The sequence below is a fragment of the Schistocerca nitens genome, chromosome 1, assembly GCF_023898315.1.
Source record: "Schistocerca nitens isolate TAMUIC-IGC-003100 chromosome 1, iqSchNite1.1, whole genome shotgun sequence".
Classification (NCBI taxonomy): domain Eukaryota; kingdom Metazoa; phylum Arthropoda; class Insecta; order Orthoptera; family Acrididae; genus Schistocerca; species Schistocerca nitens.
The window spans coordinates 8,237,491-8,252,160 of record NC_064614.1 but is presented as its reverse complement, the minus strand read 5'-3'; the positions used below and the strand labels follow the sequence as shown (position 1 = coordinate 8,252,160).

The following is a 14,670-nucleotide window of genomic DNA, read 5'->3' as shown; positions in this document are numbered from 1 at the left end:
GCACAGGATAGAGTAGCATGGAGAGCTGCATCAAACCAGTCTCAGGACTGAAGACCACAACAACAACAACATCCGATAGCACTATTCAAAATGACCTCTGTCGGTCATTAGATATTAAGGGCGATGGTGGCGACTTTGTACGTCCTTTCACGCAATTACATCAAGCCTGTCATACTAATTTGACCCTTTCCTGGTCAACAGCGCTCAGAATTTAATATAGTAACTTTACAACCTTATTCAAGCGTAGTCATCAAATACTATCACCGACCCGAAGTAATTGAACAATGTTACGGTATATTGATAATTTTTACGTATGGACCGTGTGACAGCAACTGAATAAAACACAATTTTAGTGCCATACGCGATTCGCCTTTATTTTCTGCAAGGCAACATCAGTGGCAGGTTGCGTGGACAATTTCTTACATATTACGCTCCTGTTGCATTTTATGAGTTGTTCTTCTTCTTATGAATGCCAATTTGCGGTTTTTTTTCCACATTCGACAGCACTGTGAACTGAACGCTTGTTTTAATGCATGTTGAGTCGGCAACAGAAACCAAAACATGCATTAAAACAAGCGTTCAGTTCACAGTGCTGTCGAATGTGGAAAAAAACCGCAAATTGGCATTCATAAGAAGAAGAACAACACATAAAATGCAACAGGAGCGTAATATGTAAGAAACTGTCCACGCAACCTGCCACTGATGATGCCTTGCAGAAAATAAAGGCGAAACGCGTATGGCACTAAAATTGTGTTTTATTCAGTTGCTGTCAGACGGTCCACACGTAAAAATTATCAATATACCGTAATATTAAATGTAACTGAGGAAGACAGGACTACAAAAAATTGAACAATGGGTTATTCATCCCCCATATTTTTAGTCTGCTTCTAGCTGATGGTATTTTGTCCGTCCTGCGTGCATGCGTTTTGACCATCCGTGGAATTTGATATCCCACATATATAGTTTCAGCCTATCCACGTTCTATAGTTCTATAAAATCGTCCTCGAGCTAGGACATTATACATTCACACTCATTAACTTCCTGCGCCTTTGACCCGGTCATCGGATCACTTTCGTAACACATTTTATGCCAATCACATGGAAGAAGACGATTTCCCTTCTGACTTCCTCACAGCCTAGCTGCCCGCGCCACCTCAGTTTACCTGAGAGCCCGCGGCCCACCGAACGTTGGCTGGGGTGAGGAAGCACGCTTCTGACGTTTGAGCCAAGTACAGCTATTGACATGGTAGACACGTAACGTTTATTTTACATTTTATGCGAGTCTTTTGCCCTTTTGGGCTTTCTGTATTAATGTTGGACCATACCTCTTTAGTCAGTTTGTAGTTTTAGTGTGTTCCGAAGAATGCGTGGTTTTTGTTGTTGTTGTGGTCTTCAGTCCTGAGACTGGTTTGATGCACCTCTCCATGCTACTCTATCCTGTGCAAGCTTCTTCATCTCCCAGTACCTACTGCAACCTACATCCTTCTGAATCTGCTTAGTTTATTGATCTCTTGGTCTCCCTCTACGATTTTTACCCTCCACGCTGCCCTCCAATGCTAAATTTGTGATCCCTTGATGCCTCAAAACATGTCCTACCAACCGATCCCTTCTTCTAGTCAAGTTGTGCCACAAACTTCTCTTCTCCCCAGTCCTATTCAATACCTCCTCAAGGCGTGGTTATCCGCTCCGAAACCTAGGTCAGCATCCGGTTTCTTTTGCAATCGATGCGGATTCTTTATAAGAAGAATGGTTCAAATGGCTCTGAGCACTATGGGACTCAACATCTTAGGTCATAAGTCCCCTAGAACTTAGAACTACTTAAACCTAACTAACCTAAGGACATCACACACACCCATGCCCGAGGCAGGATTCGAACCTGCGACCGTAGCAATCCCGCGGTTCCGGACTGCAGCGCCAGAACCGCACGGCCACCGCGGCCGGCGGATTCTTTATAATCATTAAATCATTCACGATTGCTGACGCGCTGCAATGCTACAAGTTCTCACACTACTACTTGCTTCACTCACGACCATTTGAACTATACGTAGTTTACAAACATCATAGATTACTCTAGTAACTAAGGCAACCATACACGAAATTTAATAACAGGCCGCTTACATCCTTAGCAACGTAAACTCATGGTGTCACACAGGACATAATGAGTCAACGTAGACGAGTCGAATCGGTCCGTGCACTTGACGCAGAAGAAGGATTGAAATTAGACAAATTGTGGGATTTACTACTAAATAAATCAAACAGCGTCAAATCACCCCCACTCCAAGCTGCATAATACACGTCGACGGGAGTCCGCTGCCTTAAGCAGCTGTGTCATGACGTCACGAACCGACTGTTGCGTGCATACGTGTGAACAGTTCGAAGTTCTCTGTTTGTTTAAGTTTGAACCGGCTGAGTCTCTATTGCCTCTGATGATGTCTTAAGCATTGGGAGACCGAAAGCAAGGCACGGAAACATGCCCAATGTCCGTGAAACGAAGATTACCAGTTCCTGTTGGGTTTGTAACCAGTTGTCATTAACTAGGCGGCATACCGCTTAGTGGTCCCTGTCAGGATCATTTTTCGACCACTGTTCATTCGTTGTGTCATATGGATGAGCGTGGTACACCGTTCCTTGTAGACAGGTCCGCTTTGATACATCAAAAAATGGGTAACCTCATTCATGTTGTGGTCATGATTATACACTACTGGCCATTAAAATTGCTACACCAAGAAGAAATGCAGATGGTAAACGTATATTCATTGGACAAATATGTTATACTAGGACTGACATGTGACTACATTTTCACGCAATTTGGGTGTATAGATCCTGAGAAATCAGTTCCCATAACAACCACCTCTGGCCCTAAAAACAGCCTTGATACGCCTGGGTATTGAGTCAAATAGAGCTTGGATGGCGTGTACAGGTACAGCTGACCATGAAGCTTCAACACGATACCACAGTTCATGAAGAATAGTGACTGGCGTATTGTGATGAGCCTGTTGCTCGGCCACCATTGACCAGACGGTTTCAATTCGTGAGAGATCTGGAGAGTGTGCTGGCCATGGCAGCAGTCGAACATTTTCTGTATCCACAACGGCCCGTACAGGACCTGGAACACGCGGTCGTACATAATCCTGCTGAAATGTAGGGTTTCGCAGGGATCGAATGAAGGGTAGAGCCACGGGTCGTAACACATCTGAAATGTAACGTCCACTGTTCAAAGTGCCGTCAATGCGAACAAGAGGTCACCGAGACGTGTAACCAATGGCACCCCGTACCATCTCACCGGGTGATACGCTAGTGAGGAGATAACGAATACACGCTTCCAATGTGCGTTCACCGCGATGTCGCCAAACACGGATGCGACCATCATGATGCTGTAAACAGAACCTGGATTCATCCGAAAAAATGACGTTTTGCCGTTCGTGCACCCAGGTTCGTCGTTGAGTACACCATGGCAGCCGGCCAGGGTGGCAAAGCGGTCCTGGGCGCTACAGTCTTGAACCGTGTGACCGCTACAGTCGCAGGTTCGAGTCCGGCCTCGGGCATGGATGTGTGTGATGTCCTTAGGTTAGTTGAGTTGAAGTACTTATAAGTTCTAGGGGATTGATGACCTTAGAAGTTAAGCCCCATAGTGCTCAGAGCTATTTGAAACATTTGAACACCATCGCAGGCGCTCCTGTCTGTGATGCAGTGTCAAGGGTAACCGCAGCCATGTTCTTCGAGCTGATAGTCCATGCTGCTGCAAACGTCGTACAAGTGTTTGTGAAGATGGTTGTTGTCTGGCAAACGTCCCCATCTGTTGACTCAGGGATCGAGACGTGGCTCCACGATCCGTTACAGCCATGCGGATAAGGATAAGATGCCTGTCATCTGGACTGTTAATGATACGAGGCCGTTGGGATCCAGCACGGCATTCCGTATTACCCTCCTGAACCCACCGATTCCATATTCTGCTAACAGTCATTGGATGTCGACCAACGCGAGCAGCAATGTCGCGATACGATGAACCGCAATCGGGATAGGCTGCAATCCGACCTTTATCAAAGTCGGAAACGTGATGGTACGCATTTCTCCTCCTTGCACGAGGCACCACAACAACGTTTCTCCAGGCAGCGCCGGTCAACTGCTGTTTGTGGATGATAAATCGGTTGGAAACTTTCCTCATGTCAGCACGTTGTAGGTATCGCCACCGGCGGCAACTTTGTGTGAATATTCTGAAAAGCTAATCATTTGCATATCACACCATCTTCTTCCTATCGGTTAAATTTCGCGTGTGTAGCACGTCATCGTCGAGGTGTAGCAATTTTAATGGCCAGTAGTGTATTCAAAAAATACGATATTTCCTTTGTGACACGCTGTCTGCAAGTCGACGCATCCTCCTGATTCTCCTGCTATGATTCCATACACCAGAAACCCGACTGTGACATACACACAATACAAAACTTGAACAGAATGATATGATTTAGCAATGACGTAAATTTACTACACGTCACAAATGAACTCGGAAGTTAAACTTTACGTCTTTCTTATAATGTCTTCTTCAAGATGAATTATACACACTCTAAGAAAAGTGTGTGTGTGTGTGTGTGTGAGAGAGAGAGAGAGCGAGAGAGAGAGAGAGAGAGAGACGCAGCACGCAGGATTTATATGAATGTGATGGAAATCGGTAGACGTGATGTATGTGTAGAGGCAAACAAATGATTACAATTTTACAAAAATTGGATGATTTATTCAAGAGAAAAAGCCTCAAAAATTGAGCACATTGGTCCACTTCTGGCCCTTCCGCCGGCCATATTGTCTCGGCACAGATTAGTAGAACAGCTGGATGCCCACCTGAGGGATATGGTGACAAACTGTCCAGCTGACGTGTCAGAGCGTCAGAATCCCGTGATAGTTGAAGAACCCTGTCCATAATGGTCCAAACGTTCTTAATGTGGGAGAGATCCAACGACCATTCTGGCCAAGGTAGAGTTTGGAAAGCATGAGGATATGCAGTATCAACTCTCGCCGTGTGTGAGAGGGCATTATGTTGCTGAAATGGTAGCACAGGGTGGCTTACCATGAAGGGCAAGAAACGATATGTAGAGTATTGCCGACGTACTGCTGTGTTGTAAGGGTGCTGCAGATGACAACCAAAGGGTTCCTGTGTGACAGCTGGCGTTTTAAATCGTCAAAATTCCGAGCTGGTTGGATAGCAGTGTCCATAATTCTCCAAATGTCCTCAGTAGGTGAGAGATCCGGCGACACTGCTGGCAAAAGTTGGGTTTGACAAGCACGAAGACAATCAGTAGAAACTTTGTCCATGGGCGGTTGGACATTATCTTGCTGAAATGTAAGCCCAAGATGGTTTGCCATGGAGGACAACAAAACGGGCAGACGAATATCGTCGACGTACCGCTGTGCTGTAAGGGTGCCGTGGATGACAACCAAAGGGGTCTTGCCATAAAAAAAATAGCACGCCAGACCACCTCTTCTGGTTGTCGGCCGACATGGAGGGCGACAGGCAGGTTGGTGCGCCACCGGGGCGTTTCCAGACACTTATTCGGTTTGGAATCTCATTGACTAGAGTAGAATAGCCTTCAGTGATGAACCCACTTCGAACTGAGCCCTGATGACCAGCGAGGACGTGTCTGGAGAGGCCCTGGACAGCGGTGGGTTAACCTGACTTTACCTGCCATACTGCCCGATAGGCAGGAATGATGGCCTGGACCCCTATGTTTGTCATCCTGATAAGACAGCACAGCGGTATGTCGACGATATTCTCCGTCCCATTTTGTTACCCTTCATGGCAAACCATTCTACGCTTACATTTCAGGAAGATAACGCCCGAACACATCGAGAATTTCTACAGCTCGTCATCGTGGTTGTCAAAGCTATCTTGACCAGCAAGTTCGCCGAATCTCTGCTCAACTGAGACCGTTTGGATCACTATGGGCAGATCCCCGACCAGCCCGGGGTTTTGACGATCTGATATGCCAGTTGGACAGGATTTGGAATGATAACCCTCAGGAGAGCATCCACCAACTCTGTCAATCAATGACAAACGAAATTACTGCTTCCATAACGGCCACTGGTCGACCAACGGGTTCTTGACTTGCTCAATTTGTGAAGCTCTTTCTCTTGGCGTAAATTTTTCTGGAATTGTAACCATTTATTTGGCCGCACATGCAAATCACTTCTACCGATTTCCGTCCCGTTCGGATAGTTCCTTTCTGGTCCCTCGTTTTTGTCTCAGAGCACACATCGCTTCATTGGTATGACTCACGTTATCGGCAGAGGATCACGTGACCGACTGGTAGCAGTCCTACACCAGGTGTAGCGTTCCGAATCGACCAGTGTGCTCTTGTAAGGGAGTGACGAATACTTTTCCAGTGACCTTGCAAGTCTGATTGAGGATTCATTTTTAGGTGCATGTGTCAGATCGTTGTTGCAGAAGCAACGAAAAAAGCATGCCAAATTTAAAAGAACGCAAAATCCCCAGGATTGGCAAACTTTTATAGAAGTTCGAAATATAGCGCGTATTTCAATGCGAGATGCTTTTAATAATTTCCACAATGAAATTCTGTCTCGAAATCTGGCAGAAAACCCAAAGAGATTCTTGGCAAGACGCAATCAATACCTTCACTGCGCGAGAACAACGGTGAACTCGCTGATGAGAGTACCACTAAAGCAAAGTTATTAAACCGGTTTTCCGAAACTCCTTTACCAAAAAAGAGGAAGTAAATAACCCTGAATTCCAATCAAGAACAACTGCCAAGATGATAAACATAGAAGTAGATATCCTCGGTGTAAGAAAGCAGCTTAAATCACTTAATAAGGGCAGGGCCTCCGGTCCAGATTGTATACCAGTCAGGATCCTCACAGAGTATGCTGATAAAATAACTCCATATTTAGCAATTATATACAACCACCCGCTCACAGAAAGATCCGTACCTAAACACTGGAAAATTGCTCAAGTCACACCAGTACCCAAAGGGAAGTAGGAGTAATCTGCTGAATTACAGGCCTATATCACTAACGTCGATTTGCAGTAGGGTTTTGGAACATACACTCCTGGAAATTGAAATAAGAACACCGTGAATTCATTGTCCCAGGAAGGGGAAACTTTATTGACACATTCCTGGGGTCAGATACATCACATGATCACACTGACAGAACCACAGGCACATAGACACAGGCAACAGAGCATGCACAATGTCGGCACTAGTACAGTATATATCCACCTTTCGCAGCAATGCAGGCTGCTATTCTCCCACGGAGACGATCGTAGAGTTGCTGGATGTAGTCCTGTGGAACGGCTTGCCATGCCATTTCCACCTGGCGCCTCAGTTGGACCAGCGTTCGTGCTGGACGTGCAGACCGCGTGAGACGACGCTTCATCCAGTCCCAAACATGCTCAATGGGGGACAGATCCGGAGATCTTGCTGGCCAGGGTAGTTGACTTACACCTTCTAGAGCACGTTGGGTGGCACGGGATACATGCGGACGTGCATTGTCCTGTTGGAACAGCAAGTTCCCTTGCCGGTCTAGGAATGGTAGAACGATGGGTTCGATGACGGTTTGGATGTACCGTGCACTATTCAGTGTCCCCTCGACGATCACCAGTGGTGTACGGCCAGTGTAGGAGATCGCTCCCCACACCATGATGCCGGGTGTTGGCCCTGTGTGCCTCGGTCGTATGCAGTCCTGATTGTGGCGCTCACCTGCACGGCGCCAAACACGCATACGACCATCATTGGCACCAAGGCAGAAGCGACTCTCATCGCTGAAGACGACACGTCTCCATTCGTCCCCATTCACGCCTGTCGCGACACCATTGGAGGCGGGCTGCACGATGTTGGGGCGTGAGCGGAAGACGGCCTAACGGTGTGCGGGACCGTAGCCCAGCTTCATGGAGACGGTTGCGAATAGTCCTAGCCGATACCCCAGGAGCAACAGTGTCCCTAATTTGCTGGGAAGTGGCGGTGCGGTCCCCTACGGCACTGCGTAGGATCCTACGGTCTTGGCGTGCATCCGTGCGTCGCTGCGGTCCGGTCCCAGGTCGACGGGCACGTGAACCTTCCGCCGACCACTGGCGACAACATCGATGTACTGTGGAGACCTCACGCTCCACGTGTTGAGCAATTCGGCGGTACGTCCACCCGGCCTCCCGCATACCCACTATACGCCCTCGCTCAAAGTCCGTCAACTGCACATACGGTTCACGTCCACGCTGTCGCGGCATGCTACCAGTGTTAAAGACTGCGATGGAGCTCCGTATGCCACGGCAAACTGGCTGACACTGACGGCGGCGGTGCACAAATGCTGCGCAGCTAGCGCCATTCGACGGCCAACACCGCGGTTCCTGGTGTGTCCGCTGTGCCGTGCGTGTGATCATTGCTTGTACAGCCCTCTCGCAGTGTCCGGAGCAAGTATGGTGGGTCTGACACACCGGTGTCAATGTGTTCTTTTTTCCATTTCCAGGAGTGTATACTGTATTCTAACGTTATGAAGTACCTCGAAGAAAACGATTTATTCACACACTGTCAGCACGAATTCAGAAAAAATCGTTCTTGTGAAACATAACTAGCTCTTTATACTCATGAAGTAATAAGTGCTATCGATAGGGGATGTCAAATTGATTCCATATTTTTAGATTTCCAGAAGTCTTTCTACACCGTTCCTCACAAGCGTCTTCTAACCAAACTGCGTGCCTACGGAGTATCGCGTAACCTGTGCCACTGGATTCGTTATTTCCTGTCAGAAATATCACAGTTCGTAGTAATAGACGGAAAGTCATCGAGTATAACATAAGTAATATCCGGTGTTCCCCAAGGAAGTGTTATGGGCCCTGTATTGTTCCTGATCTATATTGATGACATAGGAGACAATTTGAGTAGCCGTCTTAGATTGTTTGCAGATGATGCTGTCATTTACCGTATTATAAAGTTATCAGATGACCAAATCGAATTGCAAAATGATTTAGATAAGATATCTCTATGGTGCGAAAAGTGGCAATTGGCCCTGAATAAAGAAAAGTGTGAAGTTATTCACATGAGTACTAAAAGAAATCAGCTAAATTTCGATTACGCGATAAGTCACACAAAACTGAAGGCTGTAAATTCAGCTAAATATTTAGGGATTACAATTACGAATAACCTAAATTGGAACGATCAGATACATAATATTGTGGGTAGAGCAAACCAAAGACTGCGATTCATTGGCAGAACACTTAGAAGGTGCAACAGGTCTACTAAAGAGACTGCTTACACCACGCTTGTCCGTCCTATTCTGGAGTATTGCTGTGGGGTGTGGGATCCGCATCAGGTGGGACTGACGGACGACATCGAAAAAGTAAAAAGAAGGGCTGCTCGTTTTGTATTATCGCGAAATAGGGGAGAAAGTCTCACAGACATGATACGTGAATTGGAGTGGCAATCATTAAAACAAGGCGTTTTTCGTTGCGACGGGATCTTCTCATGAAATTTCAATCACCTGTTTTCTCCTCCGATTGCGAAAACATTCTGTTGGCACCCACCTACATAGGGAGAAATGATCATCACGATAAAATAAGAGAAATCAGGGCTTGCACAGAAAAATTTAAGTGCTCGTTTCTCCCGCGTGCCGTTCGAGAGTGGAACGGTAGAGAGACAGCTTGAAGGTGGTTCATTGAACCCTCTGCCAGGCATTTTATTGTAAATAGCAGCGTAATCACGTAGATGTAGATGTAGATGCTCTTGTTTTCTTCAGACGTATAATATTTACATTGTTTTTCAAAGTCTGATGAAAGTGTTGAGCGGCAGGTGGTGTGGACGTGTACGCGTGTGTCAACGCTGGGATGGTCCGCAGGTACCCGCAAGTGTGCCAGCAGCAGCGGCCGGGGGACGGGTACCGCGACCACGGCCACGGCCACGACCACGACCGGGGACACGGCCACCGGCTCGGCCACGACCACGGGGCTCGCGCGCCCGTGCCCTACCTGAACTACCTGCACTCGGCCACCAGCCGCAGCACCGCCCCCGCAGCCCCCACCGCCCCCAGCGCCACCTCCTCGGCGCCCGCCTCCGGCGGCGACGACGACGACGACGACGACAAGGCTGGATCGTCCGGCACCTCCAAGTGACCGCTCCCCGGCTGACCACGGCGTTTTTTTGACACCTGATGATGTCCGTATCCGGTCGGTGCGAAACGTCGCTCAGTTTCTACTGGTGTCTGACCTACAGCATCCGCGAGAGCAGTCTGCAGACGGGACTCTTGTCTGCTGGAATGTCGGGTCTGCGCGTGGGCTGTCACCGATCCTACTTACCGATCTCCAGTTGTCAAAGACGGGAGAGAAAATGTCCAGGAATACGCCTTTCAAAGGTTCCTCGCTCATCCAGTTGATTGTGGTCATTGTAAAACAAATACTGCTACTGGTCGTATGCTCATATTGCTACAGTCACAGTGCTGAAGCCACAACTATTATGGGAAATCCCCAGGAAAAAGGTAGAAAGAAGATACCAGTTTGCGAATAACACAATCACAGTTTGTATGTGCCTTCAAAACAAAAAACAAATTACCGAGTTACGCCACTGAGAAAGACTCAGAGGACACATGTCTCCGCTCTGTGGTGTTGTACACATTATTACTAAATCAGCTGAAATTGAATCTTCATTGTTCACTCCACGAAGAAGAGATTCTAGCCTGACACGAGCGGAACACATCTGCTCAATGACTCAAACTGAGCTGGTCATAGTATTTTCTGGGCTGGATCTTCAGTGGCCAGCCGCCAAAGGAGAGGCCAGTGCCTACTCATAAATGCTCGCTAAACTTCGGCTGCTTCCCAGCACCAATCCGAACATCATCTATTCAATATGTTTACAAATTTAAGGCATCCTTTTTATATTGCAACATAGCCTCAAGTTGTAGCTACCAAAAAGTCCTCCCAATATATTGTTATTGTTTTCTGTAATTGTTCATTACGAAAATAGTTGATCAAATGGACTGTGGTTTATTGCCTAATACCCTCACTACTAATTTAAATACATTTATTGCACTGTCTGTATTTTACATTGTCTTTGTAGTTCGAGGCAAATGTTCTTCAGAGATGCATCTCTGAGCGCTCTCTAAGATACAGACACCGGAATAACTATTTCACAGCAAAGAAACTGCAAACTGACGAGCAAAACATTGTCTCTCCCTGTGCGGGAATCACATAACGTGCTAGCGGCACGGACGAGACACCAAGGTAGCTGAGAGTTCGGGTCAGTGCCGGAGGCGTGCTGGGGCAGCCCAAGTGGCAAAGGCGACCGGTCGCGATTAGTGGGAAATCCGGGTTCGAGTCCCAGTACGGCACACACAAAAAAATCATGTTTACTAAATGCTACAGCTGAAGTATAATCTTATTCGCAGTTTTCGAATACATTTCATGTACTATTTTAAACTCAAATGCCTTCCATCTCGTCTGTCTCCCCTATATGTCGTAAGCGACTATTCAAATGGCCTGTCCCAATGGAAGTGCGTACAGCGCGTTTGCCTCAGAGCCAACAAGCTTCCCCTTGTTTAATTTATCCCTTGAGAAAATAAACTGAAGCTTGTGCGGTGCACTCAGAAAAGTCACAAGCTCTTCAAAATGTCAATATTTAGTGTACTTATATATTTCCTGACCCAAAACTACGATTGTAATGACATAGTCTCCACTCAACGTGGCATCAGATCCATAACGACCAACAGTCAACTGGATGACACTTAGACCCTTCCCCTTCTTCATCTGCACGGTCTGTGTAGCTGTTGCAGTGTGGAGACGAGGAAGTACAACGGACAATAGCCTATTATGTCGCTCCTGTGTGGGTGTGTGGTGCACTGTGTGTGGGGGTGTAGGCTGCGGCAACAATTCTCGTTGGCTTCCTGGAGTCTCCAGACGTCAAGAACCGCACGAGAGGCTGGTGAACTAAAGACTGTTGCTATTGTAGTTAGAACCTGTTGCTTTTCACTACCTTCTATTTAATAGCTCTGACCTCAAGATAATCGCTGCACCTCAACAACAAAATCACTGGAACACAATAAGCTTCACAAGAGACGCTTGCCTCATACCGCATTCATGTTACATATGCAGCTTCCCCACGTTAATCAAATTCATACGACTCTTCGCCCATTTGGTGCGTAGTCAAGTTCTTGTGGGAATGAAACTTCACCACACTTGAAACAGCTGCTTTCAGTATCAGTTAAGTTGAGTTTTAAGTGTTGGTCTAACCTATTTCACAGTTATAATTAATTTCCGACCATTTTTAAAGCCTGTCAAAAGTGCACTGACACATTTTTCAGTCTTTTTACCCTGTGTTTCAAAGTACCTCCGTTAAGGTATCTCTCTCGTCGACACTCTTGCTACGCTGGAGTACATGAAATAAAATAAATACATAATGATAGTGCTGTATATACACGAAAAATGACTAATTTTCATTATCTCTCCTGTGACTTTGCGCTCGACACCAATCAATAAAAATAAATTTCTAATCTCTGTCACTTTATTGCATTATACGCATTGCTATTATGTTGCTATACCTATTTAAATGAAATGTGATTTACAGTTGGCTAACGAAAGATAAATGTGAATAAATTTTTTAACAAATTTGATTGGTGTTTCATTTTTTGTGTAAGAGAAAGAAGTGCTGTGACTCTTCACCTACTAGTATACTAATTTACTACACTGCCTGATGGCGTACTGAAGTTGAAATTAGAACAGTTGTATACATAGTCATATCTTAAGTTTAATGTTAAATTGCATTATTTTTCTCTTGCCTACACTAATCAGCCAGAACACTATGATCATCGACCTACTATCAACATAAATCCGTCCAGGCGATAGCAACGTCACCTGACGAGGAACGACTGCTAGTCATCCACACGCACGCAGTGAGCGCGCTGTCTGCGTGTAGAATGAGGAATGCGCGCGACCTGTCTGAGTCTGATGGCCCGGAGGCTCGGCGCGAACATTTCGGAAACAGTTCATCGAACACTCCTAACGATGGGCCTCCGCAGCCGACAACCTAGGCATATGTCAATGTTAACAACACAACATCGGCAACTACGACTGAAATGGACGCGTTGTCTCGGCAGTAGACGTTGGTGCAGTGGCAGAGTGTTGCATGGTCTGACGAATCCCGATACCTTCTTCATCATGTCGCTGGGAGGGCGCGAATCCGTCGTCTTCCAGGGGAACAGCTCATTGACACTGCCACTGCGGGACGTAAACAAGCTGCCGGCGTCTCTATTATGCTCTGGAGAACAGGCACGTGGCCATCCGTGGTTCCAGAGGAGCTCGTGCAAGACCCCATGAGGGCCGAGGAGTATCGTTCACTGGTTGAAGACGTCATAACAGACCCAAAAGACCCAAAGTGCACTGGATCCTCTACCCATCCCCACATCTGGGTCTCAGATGATGAAATTTTACATATCCACCTGAAGATGAGGCTATAAGCTACGAAACCATTTGTGGTTCCAAATAGAGGATCTTACAGTCAGTTGTTTTGGGTTTTCATTCCACAAAACGCACTTCCACAGCTGCTGTTGCCTGAACGCAAAGCTGTTTGCAAAAAAGTATTATTATTTTTGCCGAAAAATGTAGTCAGTTGTGATGGAACTCTTTTGAAAACCCTGACAATAAAAACACAGTTCTACAGTTACCCACATATTTCTGATCACCTTTTTTATACAGATATACAACTTTGATGTTTTAGCTACTAGGGGAAAACACCACTTGATAACAATGAATGGCAGATATATAACAAAAGAGGGAATATGTGACTTACTGCTAGTTCTATAGCACGGGATGTCCATAAATGAATGTCTCAGTTTCGACGGCAGATTACTGTACCGTAAATTAGGAAATTTTCAACGAATCATACATAAGACACATGGTAAGCTAATCTAGTTTTTCTTACAAATTTTAAATATACACACATCCAACCTAAAAACCAATTCTTCCCACTCTTCGTATGATGAGAAACTGTCAAACACCATAAGGTTTTACGACATGTAAAAAATTTCGTCTGTGAAGGCTCTGGCTCATAAAATTAAAGATAAAATCTCCACAGAGTGCAAATGTGTTCCCAGTAATCTTGAGTGTACCTAGAGATAGGCGTAGTGTATGGAAAAATGATATTGTCAACAGGACATATGTACATACATAAAGTAATAAGTTTTTAATAATTTTTCTGCCACTCAAACTCCGACACTTCAAAATTTCGTTCACAACATAGATTATAAAGAGTGTAGCATCTCTATGCAAACTAAGTTTTCTAGTACGTAAATAGAAGTTTTAGTGATATGCTCAATAAATTTCCAAGGCTAATATCTAACATTTTTAAGTGTTGAAAATAGTCGCTTTGTAACCAGTGTTCACAAAAACGTAAAACTGTATCATTCGTATGTTCACTAATGAGAAGTGTGTTTGTTTAATTAATTCTGTTTCTTAGTAATTGTAAATGTCAGAGAACGATCTTTAGAGAGTACTTACACTTTAGTTCAGCACTGCATTAGAACATTATACACTGAAGAGCCAAAGAAACTGGCACACCTGCCTAATATCGTTTAGGACCCCCGAGAGCACGCGGAAGTGCGGCAACACGACATGACATGGACTCGACTAATGTCTGAAGTAGTACTGGAAGGAACTGACCCCATAAATCCACCAGGGCTGTCCCTAATTCCATAA

General features: G+C 45.7%; 1 protein-coding gene across 3 annotated transcripts in view; it reads left to right on the top strand.

Annotated features, from left to right (window-relative positions):
- Positions 1–12,561, top strand: part of LOC126240466 (loricrin-like) — a 185,750-nt gene extending 173,189 nt beyond the window's left edge. For 2 of the 3 annotated variants that reach the window (XM_049947928.1, XM_049947927.1), the window contains exon 4: positions 9,828–12,561. In XM_049947928.1, coding sequence (XP_049803885.1) covers positions 9,828–10,101 — 274 coding nt within the window. In that variant the 3' untranslated portion in view covers positions 10,102–12,561. The remainder of the gene's footprint in view (positions 1–9,827) is intronic. The other variant, XM_049947929.1, reaches the window with a different exon arrangement.
- The last annotated feature ends 2,109 nt before the right edge of the window (positions 12,562–14,670 follow it).